The 24575-nt window shown below is 44.4% G+C and overlaps 1 protein-coding gene across 1 annotated transcript in view; it reads right to left on the bottom strand.

Annotated features, from left to right (window-relative positions):
• Positions 1-23506, bottom strand: part of SLC7A9 (solute carrier family 7 member 9) — a 31297-nt gene extending 7791 nt beyond the window's left edge. Inside the window, exons 1-10 of the mRNA XM_004371615.1 lie at positions 23385-23506; positions 19324-19471; positions 18816-19058; positions 17925-18050; positions 17607-17706; positions 13442-13486; positions 12648-12771; positions 11693-11796; positions 4025-4121; positions 2887-3036 (exon numbers count right to left, since the gene is read on the bottom strand). Of these exons, the coding sequence (XP_004371672.1) occupies positions 2887-3036; positions 4025-4121; positions 11693-11796; positions 12648-12771; positions 13442-13486; positions 17607-17706; positions 17925-18050; positions 18816-19058; positions 19324-19471; positions 23385-23471 (1224 nt within the window). The 5' untranslated portion in view covers positions 23472-23506. The remainder of the gene's footprint in view (positions 1-2886; positions 3037-4024; positions 4122-11692; positions 11797-12647; positions 12772-13441; positions 13487-17606; positions 17707-17924; positions 18051-18815; positions 19059-19323; positions 19472-23384) is intronic.
• Positions 23507-24575: the final 1069 nt, after the last annotated feature.

Raw genomic sequence — 24575 nt, 5'->3', positions numbered from 1 at the left:
ATTGTATTGCATTTTGGGGATTGAGGTATTAGTTTTCCCATATAAATATCAGCTGGAAATGAGGGTATTGAGAGAGTGTAGATTCTATACAGTTTTCATAATATTAAAAACTGATAATAAGAAAAAACCCTCATAAGCGTTCTACCAAGAAATGTTAACCAGGAGGATGTCTCTGATGGTAATCCCTATAAAAGTCTTTATACATACATGGTCTTTTACTATGATCTATTTGTTTTGTCCCCCTTTTTTCAAAAATCTTTTGGTATCTATGAAGGCTGTGTTTTTGTTCTGAGAGTTACTGTTAATAACTAATTAGATACACTGTTCTTGTTGTTAGCCACTACTGAGTCGACCCTTGACTCATAGCATCCCCATGCTCAACGTGATCAAACTGTTGTGATCCACAGGGTTTCCACTGGCAGATTTTTGGAAGTAGATCACCTGGCCTTTCTTCCTAGTTCATTTTAGTCTAGAAGCTCTGCTGAAACCTGTCTCATGGTATGAAGTATTACTGATGAAAAATTGGATGCCAATTTATTATTTTCTTTCCCTTATTAATTTTGGGGGGACAGGAGTGGGAAGTAGATGTTCAAAGCATTTTTTAAAGTTCCATAATTTTATTAGAATATATTTGTTGTTGCTCATTCTAGCTCAGATATCCCAGGTACAGGGTATGCCTTACCATGTTGGTTCAAGTCCTCCTCTCCAACTTCTCCTTCATTGCCAAGAAGTGTTTCTTGAATTATAGTTCTTAGGATTTCATTTCCTTCAGGGACTCCAGTTATACATTTGTTGGCTTTTTTGTCTGTCTCCTCTAGTTATATTACTGTCTTAAATACTTTTTATTTCTGTTTGATATTTTTTCCATTTTCTTCCTTTCTGTTCTCTGTTTCCTGGATGTTTGTTTGCTCTTGTATTTTTTCTAGCTTACTCTTTATTTCTGAAATAAATTTTTAAAGTTTTTTTTTGAGCTCTGTCAGCTCTCTTTTCACGTCCTCCTGATATTTAGTCATCTCAACTTTTGGCTTTTCTGTTTCTGATGTTTGATGACTTTCATAGTTTCTATAGTTTTCTTAATGACTTTTATCTCATTTTAGAATATTATAATTTTGATCTGCCTTATGGACATTATTTTCATTGTACACCTTCTTTGTTTCTTGGTATATTTATCCAGTTCATTTTCCTTAAGAATCTCTGTGGGGGTCGTTTTCAGTACGTTCTGTTGTTCATGTTTGAGTGAGGTGGACTTCAGTGTGCTTTCAGCAGTAAGTACTGTAAAAGAAGTAGGGAGTGAGCTTTCTTAGCATCACTGCTCATTGTCCTTCCTTTGTTGTTACCTTGAAGTACTAACAAAACTTGGCTTTTCTGTGTAGCCCCGTCCCCAGCTCTAAGATCTGCATCCCCAGGGTCCACACCCGTGACCCCACTGTCTGTGGTCAGTGTTGAGCATAGATTTCTAGTCCCAGCAGTTTTGTTGCTGTTGTCTTCGGTGGTTCTCAATCCTTCTGGAAAGGAGTTTTTGTGGAGAGTTTCTGGGATCCTTGAGAGGTTAGGCCATTGCAGCCCTGCTCTCCCACTTTCACTGGTGGTTCTCAGATCTGCTGACTGAGAATTCCCTCAGAGTGGCGGACTCTCCTGTTGGAGGGGAATGCTTGTTGGCAGTTCTGGGCACATGGGTCCTGATGTTAGTGGTGCCTCCACTTACAGTCTGGAGTTTGTAATGATACCTCATCTCCTACTTTGTTGTTGAAGATGTTGGCTGTAGGGTTTTCCTTTTGCTATTTTTAGTAGCTCATCCTGTTTTTATGAGGGATTCTGTACAGATTTTAAAATCTACACTACCATCATTAACTTTGCCTGCTAGGTGACCTGACTGAGGTGGAGTTGCTTAACCTCCAGGAGGCTGCTCCATGTCTCTGCTGGCTATGGAGACTTGGTGATAGTCAAGATACAGTGTTAGAAGGACCATTAGACAAATTTCTGAAACAAAATACTCAAGGTAAAGACGTTATACTTGTCTTACTTACTTAAGCCCTCAGCTTGCCTGCCATTTTCTTCTCTCTGTCCCTGTCTCTAATTATAAAAATAGCACAGTTGCCAAAAAAAAAAAAAAAAAGAAAGTCCCTAACATAAACAAAGAAAAATAAATTTGACTTCCTCCTCATTGGCATAAACTGACACCACTCATGCAGGGAGGTGGGGGAAGCCAGAGACAGATTGCCAGCTGTGGACTGTTGGTGGTTGCATGCACAGGAATGGGTCCAGGGCCAGAGTTCAGAAAGCCCCCATCACTTTACGGAAAGGTACGTGTGAGAGATCCGAGAACTGTCAAGACCTGGACGTCCTGATTTGTTAGAAACAGGTCACATGTACTCTAGGTAGCATAATAAATTACTAATTAGACTTGGCTAATTTGATCATAGTATGAAATGAAGAACGAAGTCTACTGTAAAATATATTCAAGAGAAATCAGGTTGGAAATAGAAAGTATGTCCCTAGTATCTGAAATAGTTACCTCTGTCGAATTTATTTCAATAAACCAAAGCTAGAGCACAGGACATTTTTAGGGCGGTGAAACTATTCTCCATGATACTGTAATGGTGGACACATGATCTTAAGCATTTATTGAAACCCATAGGACTATACAAGAAGTGAACCCTAATGGAAACTGTGGACTTCCGTTAACAATAATGTATCAGCACTGGTTTATCATAACAAATTACCATAGAAATGCAAGATGTTAACAGGAAAAACAGTGTGAAACGGGGAGGGGATATGTGGGAACACTGTACTTTCTGCACAATTTTTAAACCTAAAACTGCTCTAGATAATACTCTGTATAAAAGAAACTAAAGCCACTTGTGACATTGGGGGCACTAAACCTACCTTGATAGGCCTTTCCAGTTCTTTCCTCGTAAATCTCATCACAACGAGTCCTAAAATCGTCATGCCATAAAACAGCCATGCAGCAAAACTGAAGTAATTGACTAATGAGTTTATGTCACCAGGGATGATATAAATGGTGGCTATGATACCCTAATAGAAAGAAGAATGAATATTTAGGTCATTGGTACATAAAACATTATCCTTATCACCTCATAGAAGAGTGAAGAAGCACTTTTTACTCTGGATAAACTACCATGAAAGAAAGACTTCCTATCTACCCCTTTATATTTGGGGTTGAACTAGACTTTGGCTATGATAGATGTTCTCTTTGAAGGCTGACAGAAAAGACTTGGAAATTTTGTGAATCTCTCAATATTGTGATTTTAAGCAGGAAAAACAACATTATGTTTATATATGTTTGTTTTTATATATAGTCTGCATATGTGTCTCTCCACACACTGCACACACACATCATCAATTTCCTAATTATGAATTTTTCTTCCAGAGTTTTCATCACAGGAAAGGGCCCTGATCTATGAAACTCAGGCTTAGCTGTCTCGAGCTGGCCTTACCAGCACTGGTTATATGACCTAGACAGGCGTTCCCCTTTCAGGGTCTCTTTCCTCAGCTTCAGGTGGAGCAGGTGGACAGATTAGTGTTCTCTTCTGGGGTGGTGCTGACACTTAGTTCCCTGAGACTAGGGATGCGGCTGGTCCCTCAGCGCCCAGGACAGTCTCACACACCAAGGACCACCCTCCCCTGAGAGGCGCCTATCAGAAGATGTCGGAGGGCCCTTACAGCACAAGGAGCCCACAGCTGCTAAATCATTGGACCGTGATAGGAAGCTGTGGTCAGTACTCGCCTTGTTAAATGCTGTATTCTCCTTCAAGCCCTAAGCTAGCAGGTTTGTATAGTCTGTCACCAGTGACAGACAAATGTACAGGTAAGAAGTACAAAGGATACAAGCTTGGAAGAGTCAAACAGTGTCTTTCACAGCTACGTTCAGAACAAGGAAGCCGAGCTCAGGTAAATTGTTGAATTTTCTTGGTCTTTTTTATATCCCTGTTTCACCTTGAGGAATAAGGGACCCGTATTCTGCCTTTAGGAAGACCATCTTCATGGTGGAATTCATACTCACATAAAAGATGATGGCGGGTGCTGGAGTTAGGCGCTTGACGCTAACATAAGAGAGCACTTTCAGCATGTGGCCTTCCCGGCCTGCGACGTAAACGAGTCTGAGAAAGAAGAATGTCGAAGTCAGTTTCGTCAGCTTCACTGATGAGGCCACAGAGGAAGGAACTGAATGTGAGCCTGGTTCATTTCCAGGTCAGAGTCTGGACTCTGGAGGGAAGTGGGTTCTGGAGAAGTGAAGTGAGGAGTTAACTGCATCTGAGAGGAACGTATCTTGATGCATGGAAGTCGCCAAAGACAGGAAAGGGCGGGAATGGTTTGGGGTGGTCTTTAAAGGAGGAGAAACCCATCTGAGTCCTAAAAGTTAAGCAAGAAACAAATGTGAAAATCCATCCAGGGCCAGTGTCACTCCTGGGGTACCTGGCAGCAAACACAGAAGCAGTCTTGCTCTTGCAAAAACCAAGCTGCACCGAATTTCCATATTAAAAAAAAAAAAAAAATTACAGGTGAGTCAGCAGATACACATAAGTGGCATAGTTCTCCCCAAAAACTGATAATTCAGCAATCTGAAAGACTACATTTAAAATGTCAGAGAGAAATAAGAACAAAGAGCTACTAAACAATTTCTTAAAAAAAAGTTATTGTAATTAAAAATTTAACAGATAAATTGGATACAAGTTAAATATGCTAGAAGCGCAGAGAGGTGGAAAATGGAGAAGAGAAGAAACATGCTCAAATACATCGAATGGAGAGAGAGATTCAAAAAAGAGCAGAGTTTTTTACAGGACTGAAACACTGTGAGCCTTCACACTGAACCTAGTTCTACACAAGATCAATAAAAACATACCCAGATGTAAGCATTATAATGGAAAGAAAAAAAAACAGAAAATCTTAAGGTTTACTGAATTTAGAAAATTAACTACAGAATTGGGACAATTAGAACAACAGCAGATGTCTCATGAGAAATAACATCTTCAAAGTGATGAGAGTAACTGATTTTCAGATTCTAGGTGGTTAAACTATCATTCGAGACTACAGGCAAATTTTCAGATAAACAATGACTATGAGACATTTACTATCCAATCCTCATTGAAAACTGTTGAAGGACCTACCTACTCTAGTCGACGAACTGAACTCAGAAGGAGCTAATTGCCAAGAAGCAACTACAAGGGAAAAGCAGTAATATTGGTATGTATAAAAACTGGGGTTTTTTTTGTAATGACAAACTTTTTTTGGAGGGGTAGGTTTATAAACAATAACTAATATACTAGATAATATGAAAAAGGAGAGCCCTTCCAAGAGACGGAGGTGAATTGAGCTACTGATGTATGAATTTTTAAGAGTATCACTAAAAAAATAGAAATACAATTTCCACATCAGTTGAAGAAAAAAGGGAATAAATAAAAATTTATGAATATAATAAATCAGGGTAAGATTTTTAAAAAGCCAATAAATCACAATGTAAAAGTTAGAAATCCAACTGTATCAGTAATCACAGTAGATGGGAACAGATTAAACTTGTCTGATCAGAGACTCTCGGGTTGGATTTGTTCAGAGACACAAGCCAAAGCCCAGTGACACTGAAAGGTTGAAGAAAGGAGAGGTGGACATATTACCAAAAACAGCAGCCTAATGACAGCTGATGTACCAATATCACTTTCAGACAAAATAGAATGGAAGGCTAAAAGGGAGAGTACCTACTGAAAAAAGGAATAGTCCACCAAAAAGATACTTAAAAAAAACAAGGGTCCTTGAAAACATAGAAGGCAAAAAACTGACAAATCCACTACTAGAGTGGGAGATTTGAACAGTACAAGCTTGATATAAAAATCTAAAAGCAATTATAGAATACACATTATTTTCAAGCCCTTAGGAAACATAAAAATTGCAGTCAGCAAAAAGGAAGTCTTAAGAATTCCAAAGAATTGATAACATAAAGATCACATACTCTGGCTACAGTGCAGTAAAATTAGAAGTCAGGAATACAAAGGCCAAAAAGGCCCATCTATTTAAAATGACATATTTGAACTTTAAAATGTCACCAACACGGTATTAATTCCCAGAATAAGTCAGTGAAACTGGGGGAAAGGAAGATGATAGGGGGAGACTTAGATGCAAGGTGATGTGAATTCACTCGTTAAATTGCATCAATTCTCTACAAATTAATATAAATTTCATCAGTTCTCTACAAATATATAAATTCCATGCAACCAAAATGCAAACAGGACTTCTGGAACATAACAAAGTTAATTGTAACTGCATCTGGAATGCTAAACTTGTAAGGAAAAGTCTAGCAGAAGAGCTCTACTACTACCAGATTTTAAATTATTGAAGCTGTAAAATCTTTTAATAAGTATGATAATGGCACAGGAAAAGACATATCAATGAAACAAAATGAACCAAGTGGACATGATAATGATGGCTTTCAAACCAGCAGGGGAAAGAATGGATTATTCAACAAATAATACTGGAACAACAGGTAGAGATTTGGAAAAAGGAAAAGTGAGATGTATGCCTCATATCAAAATACATTCCAGACTGACCAAAGAGTTAAAATGCACTAGAAAGAAACATAAGTGACTATTTACGTAATCTTGAAAGAAAGACTTGTCTATGTGAAATAGAAAACTCAGAAACCAGTTAGGAAAAATCATATTTGACCCCTCCCATAAAAATTAAATACAGCATAATTCACTGTGATACAAGTCCCTGGCCAATCCCCAAACTGGACATGTTTGGAGATACACAAAATTAATGTAAAACAGATCATATACCTAAATGTAAAAGCCAAACCTATAAAACTTCTAGGAGAAAACAGAATCCTTGTGACTTTGAGCTGGGCAAAGGTTCTCAGATACAACAACAAAAAGCATGATCCATAAAAAAGAAAATTGGTAAACCAAGCTTTGCCAAAGTTAAAAATTTTGGTGCTTCAAAAACATTAAGAAAATGAAAACAGTATTCTGGGAAGATGGTGGCATAAACAGACCAATGTTCTGACTCTCCCCCACAGATACAACAAGAAATACTATAAGGAAATGGTGCTCAGCTTTGAGAGACTCCGAATTGTGGACCAGAGAAAAGCAGCAGGGAACTGCAGACAGGCAAGAATCAATGAATCAACGAGTTGCGTATGGTAGGAAAATCACTTCTCCCACCATCTTTGCCCCTCCCCCCAGACACACAGGCCACTGGCTGCTGTGAACTAGGATAGTGGCCCCAGAAAAAGAGACTGTCTCTCTAACCACCACAGCCCCTGCCTGTACAAAGAGACAGGACCCCAAGCTTCTTCCCTAAGATCAACAAGGCAGACCTCCCCAGGTGTCGATTTGGAGCTTGCTACCTCCCCCACTTGGACACTGTTGGCTGCAAGCCTGCTAATTGCTACAGAAGGCTTGTGCAGTGGAGTCTGTTCCCATAGTAAACATTCTACCAGCCTCCCTGCACACCCCATAGCTCTGGCCTCTGAAACCAACAAGACAGACCTTTTGGGAAGTCAGTTCAGATATGTCTGCTCCCCCTTCTGGTTGGTGCTGTGGACTGCTGACTGAGGCTGCTATGTGCTAAGAAGCAGGCATCTTTAGTGGAGGATACACCCACAGCCAACATACTACAGGGAGGGCTCTGATAGCAACAAGGCAGACCTTCCTGAAGGTCTATTTGGAGCGTGACATCACCTACCCTACAAGGACACTGTCATCTACAAGCCTGCGGTGAGTTGCTACAGAAGGTCCCTGCAGTGGAGTCTGCTCCCACAGTCAGCACAGGGCTTGCTGGGTGTGGGTTTTCCGACTAAAAATGTGGTTGCAGAAACAGAGAAGGGAAAGGAGTAATAACCAGAGAGAGAGGACTGCACCCCCAGGTGGACAGATGGATTAGTACGTGATACCTTGACTGAGTGGCTGTGCCTGTTAGTGGACAGACTGACCATAGAGTATTCTCTGGTGTGTTTGGAAAAGATAGAAAGTTGAAAACAGATATGAATCTTTCAAATCCTGATTAAACCAGGGAGGGAGAAGGAAGTATCAGGGAGGGAGATGAAATGGTAAGCAAAGGCCAAAGGCTCTGCCCACCTAAGAGTCTCTTGGAGAAAGGAGTACAAACAAAACACCAGATACTGGGGGAAACTGAGAAAGTTAATACCCTCAAAAATCCCAGAGCCCCAACAAAAAATTAGAAGACAGAGAAATAATAGCCCATAAAAATGAACATGACAAAAGGAGTGAAAGCACATATACCTGTTGCCGTCGAGCTGATTCTGACTCATAGCATTGCTATAGGACAGAGTAGAACTGCCCCATAGGGTTTCCAAGGAGCAGCTGGTGGATTCAAACTGCTGACCTACTGGTTAGCAGCGAAACACTTAACCACTGTGCCACCAGGGCCCTGAAAGCGCATCTTGGGATGACCAAATAATGAAAAGAAAAAAAAAAAAAGGAAGAATACAACATTAAACACAAAGAACTAAGGCAAGTCATAGACAAAGCCAAAAGAAAGAAAACAACGCAAGAACAAATGAAGGCCTAAAAAAAGATACTGCACCTGAAAGGGACAAAAACTAAATAAACACAATAGAAAGATTTACAGACAGCTTTAATCAAGCAGAAGAAAGAATGAGCAAATTAGAGGATAAGATAGTTAAAGTTACAGATGTTGGAGAGCAGCAAGAACAGAGGCTCAAGAAGGCTGAGCACAGTTTAATGGAATTATGGGACAAAAATGAGATCTAATATACACATCATGGGAATTCCAGAAGGAGATGAGAAAAAGGGACAGAAATATTTGAAGACATAATGACAGAAAATTTTCCCAATCTAATGAAGGACATGAATTTGCAAATCCAAGAAGCTCAAAGAACCCCAAGTACGATAAACTCAAAGAGATCTTCTACACCAAGTCACATAATATTTACCCAAAACCTGTTACTGTCAAGTCGATTCCAACTCATAGCAATTATCATATTTAGGCTTTCAAAAATTAAAGAGATAGAATCCTAAAAGCAGTGAGAGAGAAGTCACATACAAAGGATTCCCAATAAGACTATAAGTGTCAATTTTTCCTTGGGAACATTGGAGGCCAGTAGGCAATAGAATAATGTATTTAAAGTGCTGAAAGGAAAAAAAAAAAAAAAAAAACAAGAATACTATACCCAGAAAAACTATCTTTCAAGAATGAGGGTGAAATAAACATTCCCAAACGGAAGCTGAGAGAGTTCATATCCACCAGACCTGCTGTACAAAAATACTAATGGGAGAATACACTAGAAAGTAATTAAAAGCTATACATTAAAAAAAAAAACTCTAATAAAGGGAAGTACATGGACCAGTGTTAAGGTTTTCATGCTTGATAATTCTAAATGTTTTGTCCTTCGTATTTATATTTAAAAGGCAAGAATAAAATTGTTACAGAGCACATGAAATATAAAGATGTAATTAGTGATAATAATGGGGGGGAGAGGAATGGTATATAGAATTTCTTGTATGCTACTGAAGTTTAGTTGGTACCAATTGACCCTAGAATGTTATAAATATGAGCTGTTAAATGTAATATTTATGGTAACCACTAAGAAAATATTTTTTAAAAAAATACACAAAAAGGAAGGAGAAGGGAACCAAAGAGGCTCACTACAATAAACTAGCAAAACACAAAAAGAAGCGTAGTAAAGGACAAAGACAAGGCTTAAGACACAAAAAACAACAAAAACAGCAGAAATAGTCACTTCCTATCAATAATTACAGTGAATGTAAATGAACTAAATGCTCCAATCAAAAGCCAGAGAGTGGCAGAATGGATTAAAAAAATATGATCCAAGTATATGCTGTTTTAGAAGAGACACACCTTAAACCCAAGGACACAAATAGGTTGAAAGTGAACGGATAGAAAAAAAAGTATTTCAAGCAAATAATAACCAAAAGAGAGCTGGGGTGGCAATTTTAATATCAGACAAAGTAGACTTTAAGAAGAATTGGTTAGAGAAGACAAAGATGGACATTATATAGTGGTAAAAATGTCAATTCATCAAGAAGATACAACAATCAAATATTTATGCACAAAACACTGGAGCACCTAAATATATAAAGCAAACACTGATAGAACTGAAGGGAGAAATAGCACTACAATAATTGGAGACTTCAATAGACCAATTTCAGTACTGGACAGAACTTCTAGAAAGAAGATCAACAAGGAAACAGGAGACCTGAATGACATTATAAACCAACTAGACTTAACAGATAGATATAGAACACTCCACCCCAAAACAGCACAATATTTATTCTACTCCAGTGCACATGGATCATTTTCCAGGATAGACCTCATGTTAGCTCACAAAGCAAGTCTTGATAAATTTTAAAGATTGAAATCATACAAAGTAATTTCTCTGATTACAATGGAATGAAGCTAGAAATCAATAACAAAACTGGAAAATACACATGGAAATGAACACATTATTAAACGACCAATGGGTCAAGAACAAATCAAAAGAAAAATCACAAATTTCTTAAGAGTCAAATGAAAATGAAAGCGCAACATACCAAAACCTATGGGACACAGTAAGCAGTATTCAAAGGGAAACTTAAGCAATAAATGCCTACATGAAAAAAGAAGATCTCAAATAACAGAAGGAAGATCTCAAACTAACAGCCTAACTCCAGGAACTAGAAAGAGAAGAGCAAACTAATCCTAAACCTAGCAGAAGAAAGGAAATAAAGATCAGAGCAGAAATAAATAAAATTGAAAACAAAAACAATAGAAGCAATAAAACCAGAAGTTGTTTCTTTGAAAAGATCAATAAAATTGACATTTAGCTAGACTGCCAAAAAGAGAGCGATACAAATAACCAAAATAAATGATTAAGAGGGAACATTACAACTGACTGATAGAAATAGGGAGAATTATGACAGAATATTATGAATATATGGCAACAAACTGGATAACCTAGATGACATGGACATATTCTTAGAAGCATACAACCTACCCAAACTGACTCAAGAGGAAATAGAAAGTCTCAACAGACCCATAACAAGTGAAGAGATTGAATGAGTGGTCAAAATCCTCCCAACAAAAAGAAGTCCTGGACCAGATGGCTTAACTGGGGAATTCTACCAAACATTTAGGGAATTGACATCAGTACTATCTGAACTCTTCCAAAAGACATAGAAAGAAGGAATACTTCCTAATTCATTCTTCGAAGGAACCGTAACCCTGATACCAAATCCAGATAGAGACAGCACAAGAAAACTACAGACCAATATCTCTTATGAATATAGATGCAAAAATTCTCAAAAAAAAAATACTAGCAAACAGCATATTAAAACAGTTATACGCCACGATCAAGTGGGATTTATTCCAGGAATGCAGGGGTGGTTCAATGTTAGAAAATTGATCAACGTAATACACCACATCAACAGAACAAAGGTAAAGAACCATGTGATCATCCCACCCAGGGACTCCTGAGATTTTAGGCCAGCCATGTCCAATTCCAGTGTCCAAGCTTGTCCACGCTTTTCTTGCAGTTTTCTATGAGGATTCAAGCCACATCCTTTCTCTGGACTTAAGTTTCCTTCTTAGGCCATGAGGAGTTTAACCTGGACTTTAGGGCCTTGTCTTCCTCAAGTATGAAATTGGCCCTGCTGCCCTCTGCCCACCCTGGCGGAGTACATGGCTGTGGGTACCCTACCTGCCCGCTGTAAAGCAAGTCCCGTTGGCAGCACCAATGGTTGAAAACGCCACAAAGAGTGGAATGACCCAAGAGGCTGGGTAGAGAACACGGTCCCCAAACGTCTGGTGAGAGAAGAGAGATGAACGGTCTGTCATGGCCCCCAAGAGCCACTGGTCCCAAAAAAGCCGCTGTGCCCTTTCAGAAGTTCCGAGTCCCCACCTCCCCAAGTCGGGCACTGCCTCTGTGACGCCTTGAGTGGAGAGAAGAAAGAACCACCACTCGGAGGAAACAACTTCCTGTTTTTCTCTTCAGAGTATCTTAGGATCTTTCGATGGTGACAGGAATCTCTCTTCCAGTACTTCCTGCCATAGTTCTTAGTCACTTCAATATCCTTCCCATCCACTGACCACTCACTTCCTTGATTTCCTCACTTGGAGTAGTCTTGTTCTCCCTCCCACCTTAGCCACCCGTTCTCATGGTCAGACGACCTCATTGTTAACCTAAACTGCATCTCCTCCAGTCTCCCATCCCTTCACCTCAGTCTCTATTTCTAACTCATTTCCTGTTGTACCCCAGATCCGTGAGGCCTCCAGGACATGAACCCCACCACCTTTCCCACTGTCCCTCACACCCCTCCCTCTTGTCCTCATGTCCCTCTTTCTTTAGCTCAAATTCTACAATCCATTATTATAATCATCTCCTTCAACTCCTGTGTACTTTCTCTCTCTCTCTCTGATACTTGTCTGTCAAAACCCCAACCCTGGTTAAGTCCAGCTCTGCTCTCCACCTCCACCTGTGGAAGGTCTCACACTCCTGGCCTGTAACCTAGGCCCTTGGGGCTGCCCTAACCTGCCCAGTCTCCTGGATCTTTATTTCTCACCCCCTCCTCTCCTGTGAGGTACTTTGCCTTGTCTGTCCCCACCCCCCGCCCCAGAATCACGGCACCCTCCAGCAGAGAACCCTGGGCTCTCACCACAGCCACGGCCTGGGACTGCAGGAGTTCAGTCGTGGTCATCACGGTGAAGTAGGAGATGTTCATGAGGATGTAGCACACCGCCACCAGTGGGATCCCGATGACAATGGACAGGGGCAGGTTCCTGGCAGGGGCAGTGACACAGGAGGCCAGGGTCACACCAGAACATGCCATGGGAGACTCATGAAATTGTCGTTTTCATCCAGTCCTTCCCTCCCACTCGCCCTGGTCAGCCCTCCACCTGCTCCCTGTGGTGGGCTGGGGTCACAGGTGCCCTTTGTGAGTCCTCCACCTGGCCTTGTGGAACATGCGACGTTTTCGGTGGAGAACTCTCCCTCTCTCAGACTCTACTGCAGTAAAATGCAATTGTTTATAAAGCAAAATAAGCCAGAACTAATGGGAGTTAAGGAGCCCCTGGATGGTGCAAATGGTTAACGTGCTTGGCTACTAACTGAAAGGTTGGAAGTTTAAGTCCACCCAGAGCCACCTTGGAAGAAAGGCTGCCGATCTACTTTTAAAAAATAAGCCATTGAAAACCCTGTGGAGTTGAAATCAACTCAATGGTAACTGATTTTTAAGGGAAGTTAAGAGTTCGTTCTTCACTTTAGCAACCAACCCACTGCCCAAAACAAAACCAAATTTTAATCAGTGTATAATGAGCTCATAAGAAACCAGCCACTTGTCTGGGGGTGGGTCAGACAATAATGGGAGAAAGCAGTTCCACTTTTTTTGCCCAGGAGAAGAGAAGCATGCTTGCCTGTTCACTGCCTCCTGCCCTGACTCAGCTTTGTTACCTGAAAGGATTTCTAAGTTCTTCTGTGATATAATTGAGTTGATTCCTGGAGACAGAAAAGTAACATGAGTATGAGAACATAATGCTAAGTGAAATAAGTCAATCGCATTAAGAACAAATATTGTATGATCCCACTTTTATAAGAAGACAAGAACAGATACATATACAGAGACCAATGTTCATTGGTGGTTACCAGAGGCGGGGGTTGGGGGAAGGAGTCAGTCTCTGGATTGTAGATACTTATTATTTTTGGTGATGGGAAAAGTAGCTCCAAATATGGATGTAGTGAGCAACTTGACCAAAGTAAACAATGGCCCTAAGAAACACCCGAGAAAAAAAGGACATTTATGCTAAAGAATTTGATGTATATAATTTGGCAACAACACCAGTGAAAACAAAAAAAAAAAACGAGTGTACGATCACGTATGTGTATAGGCATATATGTGTATGGGTAGGTACAGGTGTACATACGTATGCACAGATGGAAGTATATGTACGTGTACGTACAGATACGTGTGTGCAGGTAGATACATTTGTAGAGGACACAGTTACAGATACTTCTCAGACATAACCAAAAACCTTGCAAGATAGGTTTTCTGGGTTTGAAGGCTGAGGACCTTAGTCTCATGGGACAACTCAGTCAATTGGCATAATATAGTTTTCAAAGTTCATATTCTGCATCCCAGTGAGGTAAGTTGCATCTGGGGTCTTAAAAGCTTGTGAGCAGCCACCTAAGATGCAACTATTGGTCTCTACTTGTCAGGGGGGAACGAGAAAGAAGGAAACCCAAGACTCAGAGAAGAAACTAGTCTACAGGACTGATAGTCTACGTGAACCATGGCCTCATCTACCTTTAGACCAGAAGAACTAGATGGTCTCGGGATAGATGAGGCCATGGTTCATGTAGACTACTGACCATTCTGATCAGAGCCACAATAGATGAACCCTGATAGAATGGAAGAAAAATGCAAAACAGAACTCAAATTCTTAAAAAGTCAAGACTGGACTAATGGACCACAACTACCACGGCCTCCACCAGACTGAGTCCAGTACAACTAGATGGTCCCCTGCTACCACCACTGACTGCTCTGACAGGGATCATGATAGAGGGTCCCGGACAGAGCTGGAGAAAAATGTAGAACAAAATTCTAACTCACAAAAAAAGACCAGACTTCCCCGGATACCCTTTTAGCTCAGCGATGAAGTTATCTCCGAGGTTCACTCTTCAGCCTGGGAGTGGCCAGCCCCATAAAACCAAATGGGACTGACTAATGAGGTACAGTAGTCCAGTGACAAGGGCCAGAAGGCAGAAGGGGACAAGGAAGCTGGTGAGACGGAACCCAAGGTTGAGTAAGGATATTGTTGATGTGAGATTGTTAACCATTGTCATAGGGCAGCATGTGTAGTAACTATTAAATGAGAAACTATTTTGTTCTGTAAGCCTTCACCTGAAGTACAATAAAAAAAAAAAGACCAGACTTACTGGCCTGACAGACTGGAGAAACCCCGAGAGTATGGCACCCAGATACCCTTTTGGCTCAGTAATGAAGTCACTCCTGAGGTTCACCCTTCAGCCAAAGATTAGACAGGTCCATAAAACAAAATGAGACTAAAGGGCACACCAGCCCAGGGGCAAGGACTAGAAGGTAGGAGGGGACAGGAAAGCTGGTAACAGGGAACCCAAGGTTGAGAAGGGACAGTGTTTATATGTCATGGGGTTGTTAACCAATGTCATAAAACAGTATGTGTACTAAAAAAAAGTGTTAAGAAGTCCAGACTTACTGGACCAATTGAGACTAGAGGACTCCCTGAGACTATCACACTGAGATACTCTTTAAACCTTGAACTGAAACTATCCAGAGGTCACCTTTTCGCAAAACAACAGATCTGACACACACAGGATATTATCCGTGAGTACAGTGCTCCATTAAAAACATCTCTATGAGACCAAAAGGTCAACAATTATTCTGAAGCAAAGATGAGAAGATAAGGGGGCAGGGAAATAGAGTACTGGAAATGAACAACCAGAACCCAAAGAGAATGTTGACATGTTGTGAAAAATGTAACTAACGTCACTGAACAATTTGTATAGAAATTGTCAGACGGGAACCTAATTTGCTGTGTAAACCTTCACGGACAACACAATATATATTTTTTAAAAGTAGCATGTGTAACGTAACTTTCACTTGCTTTACTAAGCAATAATTGTTGGCCTCATTTCAGAGGAAACTAGTCTACAGGACTGATAGTTTACATGAACCACAGCCTCATCTACCCTGAGACCAGAAGAACTAGATGGTAGCCGGCTACCACTACCACCCATTCTGATCAGGGCCACAATAGATGGACGTGGATAGAATGGGAGAAAAATGTAGAATAGAACCTCAAATTCTTAAAAAAACAAAACAAAACAGACTTACTGGACCAGTTGAGACTGGAGGACTCCCCAAGACTATTGCCGTGTGGTAATCTTTAAACCTTACACCAAAACAAGCCCCATGGATTACCTTTTAGCTAAATTCCAGATTGGCTCACAAAATAAAGAATATCACCCATGAGTACTGCACTCCTTTAAAAAATCATCTATATGAGACCAAACGCTCAACAATTACTTTAAAGATGAGAAGGTAAGGGAGCAGGAAAACTAGATTAATGGAAAGGAAACAACCAGAACAGAAATAATGAGAATGTTCATACATTGTGAAGACTGTAATAATGTCACTGAACAATTTGTATAGAAATTGTTGAATGGGAACCTAAACTGCTGGGTAAACCTTCACTGAAAACACAATAAAGTATTACTTTAAAAAAAACAAAGATTCTCTAGCATAGAGAAAATTCTCCTGCAGAAATACCAGGGTACTTTCTTTCAGGGAAGGCCCTGGTGATTGGTGGGAAGTGGGACCCTACCCAGACCTGCATGACTGGCATCTGGTCAAGTCTTTGCCCTTCGTGGGAATTACGTGGATTTTCAAGAATAATTGGGAGACGAGCTTCACCGTTCAGCCGGGGAGTGGACAGCCGGGGAGTGGACTAATGAGGCACAGAAGTCCAGGGACAAGGACTAGAAGGCAGAAGGGGACAGGAAAGCTGGTGATAGGGAACCCAAGGTTGAGTAAGGACAGTGTTGACATGTAGTGGGGTTGTTAACCATTGTCATAGGGCAATACGTGTACTGTTTAATGAGAAACTATTTTGTTCTGTAAACCATCTAAAGTGAGAATAGCAGCACAACTGGAAGAATGTAATTGACGTCACTGAATTGTACATGTAGAAATTTTTGAAATGGTGTAACTTTGGCTATGTATGTTTTCACCAAAAAAAAAAAAGGTCCTCCAAGGTCGAGAAGGTAGAGTGTTGACACGTCGTGGGGTTGTTAACCAATGTCATAAAACGATATGTGTAATGTTTAATGAGAAACTATCTGTTCTGTAAACCTTCACCTAAAGTACAATTAAAAAAAAATAATTGGGAGAAACAAGTACCCAAGGTGCTTTGTAAAATGGAAGATCTGCTGTCTGAAAAGGTATTGGAACCGGCAGGCACTTTGGAGGAGGGAGGGATCAACATGTCCGATGGCCATGCTTCTTTCGTAACAAACAAACAGACTCTCAGTTTCGAGGTTGGAGTAGAAGTGCTATTGAATAGTCTTTGCCTTGTCAATTACGCGGACAGCCCTGGCTGCCTCCAGTTCTTCCGAGCCCATCTTGGCCAGGTGAAGACTCACCACGGTACCCTGTGAAGGCTGTGCGAGGGGACAGGTTACCTAATAAGCAAGGTATGCAACGGGCTTCATTGTGTTTACCTACTAATCTGTAGTGCACAATTTCACCTGTTTTTCACTACATCACATGGCGAAACCCATGTGAAATCGTGCACTACAGATTAGTAAATAACACGAGCCCGTGCACACCTTGCTTACTGGTTAATCCATCCTTGGCTGTGCCACATCCAGGACCGAGAAAAGGGCAGGTGGCTTTGGGCTCAGAGGGGCGTAGAAGGATGCGGGGCTGGGTGCTTAATAAAATGGAGATGTGAAGGTGACTTTTAGGTCCACATCAAACCCCAGAAAGAAGAGTGAACTCATTGCTTCCCAAATGGCTTACGTTAAAGATGCCTAAAGAAACCCACCACCAGACTAGGGGCAGCTTTCGGGAGGGTCTTACCATCCGTCGTATGCCCAGAGTCCATTATAAAACGCCAGACTGATGGCTCCCACAGACAATTTTGTACCCTCAAAAGAATTTTCAAAATTCTTTGTGTTTCCTGTAATGAAGCCAGACAGTGAACAGCCCGTGTCAGCGAACCAGGCTTCGACTTTGCACTCATCTTCACATGACTCATGGAAAGTTAGGGTGCAAAAGGTTCTCTCCCTCGCGTTCCTGCCCCGCGTCCTTAGAGAGGGCTTGCTGAGCAAGAGGGCTCCGATTAAAAGGAGGCCTGCGCCTGGGTGGTGCCCCCACTTCCTGCCTGCCAAAGGTCACCTTGGGCCAGGAGGACCATCCCACTGATGATGATGATGGCCACAATCACCAGCTTGGCCGCTGTGAAGAAGTTCTGGACATAGCTCCCCAGCCGCACGCTCAGCGCGTTCACTGTTGTGATGAGCACTGGAGAGAGAGTCAGAGGTGGGACATCCTTCTGGGTTTATGGTTTTCAGCATCGCCCACCTTTTTAGAGGCCTGGAAGAGTCTTATTTCTGTTCCCAGCCCTGCCTCACCCCCAACCGCCCGCGGCCAGCACTACCGCATTAATCGGAATGCTGAGAGGGCAAATCCAAACACGGGTTTTAAAAACCTTGAAAATGCACCTGATGGTGACCTTTGAAACCAAGCTGGCCTGCTGCAGAGAGCAGTCAAGACACAGCCAGGCCTTGAGCCGATGGCACTGCCCTGGGGAGGATGCTGAGCCACTGCCAGCCCAGCCCTGGCAAGGAACGGCCTCCGGAGCTTCTCGGGATAGGCACGGGCCCTCTCCTCCACAGCCCAGCAGGGACGGCACGAGACATGGGGCTCTGGGCAGGGCCGGATTACCCAATAAGCAAGGCATGCAGTGGCCTAGTTGTGCCTTTCCACCAATCTGCAGTGCACAATTTCACCTGTCCCCCACCACATCAGAGACGTGGCAAAACTCGTGAAATTGCTCACCACAGATGAGCAAGAAATACATTTAAGCCCACGCGTACCTCCCTCAAGGCAAGCTGATGCACACCGTGCCGACTGGGTAATCCACCCCTGGCTCTGGGCCAAGACGGCTGTCTGATTCTCACTAGACTCACCCCCCCGCCCAGCCTCTTTCTAGGAACGAGCAAGGGTCCCCAGCGTTTGTGCCAGGTCTCTGCGGACTCCCACCCAGAGGTTCGCTGGGACACTCACGGATGGCGGCGGCGGCCAGGCACTTCACCACGACCTGAGGAGGCTCACAGCCTGAGTAGAAGGGCACAGAGACGTACTCGGAGAAGCTGAGGCAGATGATGGCAAAGGAGCTGGGCTTCATGACAATGAGGCTGGTCCAGGAGAAGAGATAGGCAGGGATGGGGCCGAAGGCCTCCATCAGGTAAGGGTACTCGCCCCCCGACTTGGTGATCATAGTGCCAAGTTCCGCAAAGCACAGAGCGCCTGGAACACAGAGGAGGGGCCCCAGACCCTCGTGAGGTGTCACCTGGGCTGAGGGCACCTCCCTTCCTGGGAGCCCTGCTCACAGGCGCCCACCACGGCCCCCTCATAGGACTGCCCTGAGTCCTGGCCACTGGACATTTAGTCGCAGCCCAGTTTACACTTATTTGCTGCATGTACATTGGCAGGCAGCCAGCGGCAGCAAAGACAGAACACAGACAGTGCTCAGGCGTCTGCCCTCCCCCCCAGCAGGGAGCAGGTCTGTTACCCAGTGTCGCGATAATCCCACAGGCCACCCATACGAGGAGACAGGGCCCCACGGTGGCCGTGTTGCTGAGCACAGACTTGGGGGAGATGAAGATGCCGGAGCCAATGATGGTGCCCACGATGATGCAGATGCCGCTGATCAGGCCCACCTGGCGTGTGCAGGGACAGAGAGGGGGGTGAGTGCTGCTGCTGCCCCCAGCAGAGCCCAAGGGTGTGGCCAGGGCAGCTGCAGCCACCAGGCTCGTTCCTCACAGCAGCCCCCTGAGCTGGGGATACCGTTATCATCCCATTTTACAGAGGAGAAAATTGAGGCACAGAAAGATTAGGTAACAGCCTGGGTTATACACCTGTGAGGGGTGGCCCTGGCTCAGGCTCCACGCTCCTAACCACGACCTTTGCTACCATCGTGAGAGGGCCCAGGAGCAGGCTTTGTCCAGTTAGAACCTCTGCTGAGAATTTGCATTTCCATCCCAGATATACTGAATCAGAATCTACATTTAACAAGATCCCCGGGTGATTCTTATGTATAAATTTTAAGAACCACTGCTCTACTAGTGGTTCAAGGATCCCTGGTGGCTTGGTAGTTAAGAACTCGACTGCTAACCAAAAGGTCGGCAGTTCGAATCCACCAGCCACTCCTTGGAAACCGTATGGGGCAGTTCTACTCTGTCCTGTAGGGTCGCTGTGAGTCGGAACTGACTCAGCGGCACATAACAACAACTACTAGTGCTTCTCAGAACTGGGCCCCAACCATCAGCATTAGTATCTCGCCTGGGAACTTGTTAGAAACGCAGATTCTCAGCAGGAGTTCAAACCAGACTGAACCGGTTCAAAGCCCTGCCCAGAAGGGAAAGGCTGACTTGGTAAACGGGTCACCAACAAGAAAGGCCCTCAGGACACGCCTCTCTAGCTGGGTTCAGTAGAGGGGTCTTCTTCACCAAAGCAGAGAGTGAGGTCAGGGCTTGAGTCCTGGCTGGAAGGGTCCTGCAGGGGTAACAGGCTTCCCAGGGCAGAAACCCTGGGATGCGAAGCCTCCTTAGATGCCATTTGGTAGGGTGTGAGTATCCTAAGAGTAAAACCCAGCTCAGTCACACACTGTATGATTCAATTTATATGAAGTTCAAGAACAGGCAAAAGGAGTCTATGGTGATAGAAATCAGGAGTGGGGAGGGGCTGGAGGGAACTTTCTGGGGTGATGACTATGGCAAAACTCAAACTGAACCCTGCTACCACCACCGACTGCTCTGACACGGATCATAATGGAGGGTCCCAGACAGAGCGGGAGAAAAATGTAGAACAAAATTCAAATTCATACACACACACAAAGACCAGATTTGCTGGTCTGACAGAGACTGGAGAAACCCCAAGAGTATGGCCCCCGGACACCCTTTTAACCCAGTACTGAAGTCACTCTCCAGGTTCACTCTTCAGCCAAAGATTAGACGGGTCTATAGGACAAACAGGAACACACGTGAGGAACATGCTTCGTAGTTCAATCACGTATACCAGACTAATGGGCACACTGGCCAGAGGCAAAGATGAGAAGGCAGGAAGGGACAGAAGAACGGGAGGAACGCTATCAGGGCACCCAGGCTGGAGAAGGGGAAAATGTGGACACATCGCAGGGTTGGCAACCCATGTCACAAAACAACTTGTGTATTAACTGTTTCATGAGAAACTAATTTGTTCTGTAAACTTTCACCTAAAATTTAAAAACCCTCAAACTGAACAGTAAAGATGTGTGTTTCGCTGTATATAAACTATACCGAGAACCAAACCCATTGCCATCGAAGTCAATTCTGACTCATGGCGACCCCATGTGTGACAGAGTAGAACTGCTCTACAGTGTTTTCTTGGCTGTAATTTTTATGGAAGCAGATCACCAGGACTTTCTTCAGCGGAGCTGCTGGCTGAGTTCCAACTGCCAACCTTTAGGTTAGCAGCTGACTGCAAACTTCTTGCACACCCCCGGGTCCTATATAAGCTATACATCAATTTAAAAAAAAAAAAAATTTTTTTTTTTTAAGGAGAAAATGTCTAACTCAGGCCCCTACTTATAACGCCAGCCCTCAGAAGCTGCCGAGACCTGATCAGGAAGCTGAGGCCAGCGTGTGTGTGCTTGCCTGGCAGGGCAGAGGCTGAGCTCGGGGTGAGAACCAGGGAGATCACAGCAGCGGCTTTGCCACCCATGGGATGTGACACACTCAGCGGGGTCCCTGGGGAGCAGTGCCAGCTCCATTCTGGGCCTCAAGGGCAGGCCGAGGGCGGTCTCCGCTCTGTTCCTTTCTGGTTGATTTTATTTTTGTTGTTGGTGTGTGACTTAGGAGACCCCATGTGTTACAGAGGGGAATTGCTCCACCGAATTTTCTTGGATGTAATCTTGGCAGAAGCAGATCGCCAGGCCTGGGTCTGCTGTGGTGCCACTGGGTGAGTTTGAACCATCAACTCTTTGGTTACCAGCCTGTTGCCCCACCCAGGGACCTTAGCTCTGCTCTCTCAATGATTCCGGCCTCCACACCTCCCTCCTCAGGCTGAAAGCTTGGCTCACCAACATCTCTGCAGAATCCTTCCTGCAGGGCAACTGCCCGGATTCTAATCTGGGCAAGGTCTACATTCACCCTGAAGCTGCCTAGCTAAGGCTAGGACATGCTTGGGCTTTGCTCAGCTGTGCTCTTTGTGTGGCCGAAGGGCCACCTCGGCTTTGAGAGACCATCGCTGGGCTCATCAAGCCTGGCCCTGCGGGTCTGAGACTGGCAGAGAGGGAGGATGCTGTTGCCCATGCCTGACTCCTGGAGTCTGAGATCCCGGGCCAGCGGACCGTTAGGCCAACCGCCCTCTCATCCCCCCACCACCCTCTCATCCCCCCCCACCCCGGCCTCAGCGCCATCCTCCTCTGGTTCCCGGCATGGGGTTTCCTCACCTGTACAGCCTCCCAGAGGCTCCACCCAGAGCCCAGCCCACGGGTTCTGCCCTGGCAGCACCTCCCGATCCTCCTCTGGGGCCCTCATTCCTCGCCCTATGAGCCTGAAGCCCCTCTGCCCATGCCTGCTGCTCCCCAGCTAGGCCCCTCTATGCCCCCACCTGGGACAGTGCAGTGGCAAGCCCCTTTTTGTCTTCACCTGCCTGAAGCCCTCCTTCCAGGCCCAGTGCCAGCCCCGTCTCTGTGTGAACCCTCCTGGCCCCCTCTAGCCGGCAGGCACCTCAGAGTTCAGTCGTTATTACATCCAACACTGAGTGTTCATCTAGGTCTCACCCGGCTTGATTCCTCTAAGACGGAGTGGGCCACTTTTGGAGGTAGTCGGTTCTGTGGAGCCGATTTTAACTCATGGTGGCCCCGTACGTGTCAGAGTAGAACTATGTTCCATAAGGTTTTTAATGGCTGATTTTTCAGAAGTAGATCACCAGGACTTTCTTCCGAGGTGCCTCTGGGTGGACTCAAACTTCCAACTTTTCAGCTGCACCACCCAGGGACTCCTTTCCATCACTAAACCGAACCCATTGCCGTTGAGTCGATTCCAACTCATAGCGACCCTATAGGACAGAGTAGAACTGCACTAAAGGGTTTCCAAGGCTGTAATCTTTGCGGAAGCAGACTGCCACATCTTTCTCCCACAGAGTGGCCAGGGGGTTCAAACCACTGACCTTTCGGTTAGCAGCTGAGCTCTTTAACCAGTGTGCCACCAGCGCTCCTTTTCCCATCCCTAGAGGTATTCAGACATGAGGGACAGATACTTAGTGAAGATGTTACAGAGGGACTCAGACACAGAGGGTCCTTTCACATCACCCCTGAGAGTCCATTGATCTGAGCAAATACTGGCCCCTCCAGACGCTTTCCCAGGGCAGGAAAGCACATATGTGTTAACTTTCAAAGAATATGCTGAGTTCACTGGATGGACAGAACGAGGTCAGTCTGAAGAATCGTCCTTTCCAAACGTACCTCAAGAATCAAAGATCACTTCCTTTTGTTAGTCACTAGACATCAGCGGGGACTCTGTCTGGGGCTTCTCTTTAAAACACCCCCATTCGACCTGTGAAGGGTACCCCGAAAGGAGACCGCCTTACCTCTCTCTGGAGACGTGTGGTCTGGGGTTCCTGACTCTGGGCGGACTTCCTGTCCTCTCTCCTTTCCCTCAGGCTCGTCTCCCCCATTTTCCCCTCCTGCCGATTCCAGGAAACTGCAAGGAGGGCACGGGCCGGGTCTCCATTCAGCAAACGCTCTGGTCGACCAGATGCCAAAGGGACTCGGTCAGGATCTCAGCTAGTGCCTCTGGGGTGTGGGAAGTGACTCCAGCAGCAGATGCTTAGCTCAGGTTTTAGGCAAGTACAGTTGTTAATCCCTCAGTAGTAACTTGCTCGGTCCCAGGAGTAAATATCAGCATTAATCTTAATCTAGTTCAGGCCACAGGAAACGGAGCTTCCCGTGTTTGCTTCCAACTCAGATGCGTGTTTGCCTCTCTCCCAGCCTCCAGCCCCCAGGCTCCCAGGCCTGTTCCGCCTCCTAGTCCTCAACAGTGACACACTTGAAAAGTCATTGTACCTCCATGGTCCAATTTGACTTTTTTTTTTTTTTTAAGTTAAAAAAGAAGATTCATCATACCAGAATATGCTTAGCAGAACCAAGGCTGGGGAATCTCATCTCAAGCATGATAGATCCATCCAAAATCCAAAATCAAACCCACTGCTGTTGAGCTGATTCCGACTCACAGTGACCCTATAGGACAGAGTAGAACAGCCCCATAGGGTTTCCAAGCCTGTAAATCTTTCCGGAAGCAGACTGCCACATCTTTCTCCCGAGGAGCGCCTAGGCGGGTTCAAACTGCCGACCTTTCGATGAGCAGCCAAATGCTTTAACCACTGCACCACCAGGGCTCTGATAGAGCTGTAGGATGAGCATTTTCTGATTGAGTGTGATGTAAGGGATGAAAACGCTTGCTGAGGACAATCAGCTCAAGACTACAGCAGGAGATGGTGGCCTACTGCGCCCCTTCTCCCCACCGGGCCGGTCCCCGACTTACCTTCTCCCTTGACCTCACCGATCCGGAGGAGAGGCTGCTGGCCTGGCTGACCACCTGCGTCTGCACTGTCGTACCCTAGGACTGGCCATGTCTAGGGCCCAGGAGGGGAGGAAGCCAGAAGGTACAGAGGTCAACAAAGGTAATTATTAAACACTGTTTGTTGTGAGCAATAAAGCTTGGATACACCACCCGAAAAGGGGAGGGTGAGGCAGCTACTTTCTCTCCCAAAATGTTTTGG

Source organism: Trichechus manatus, unplaced genomic scaffold (genome assembly GCF_000243295.1).
Source record: "Trichechus manatus latirostris isolate Lorelei unplaced genomic scaffold, TriManLat1.0 scaffold00014, whole genome shotgun sequence".
Taxonomy (NCBI): Eukaryota; Metazoa; Chordata; class Mammalia; order Sirenia; family Trichechidae; genus Trichechus; species Trichechus manatus.
This window is presented reverse-complemented; position numbering and strand designations above follow the sequence as displayed.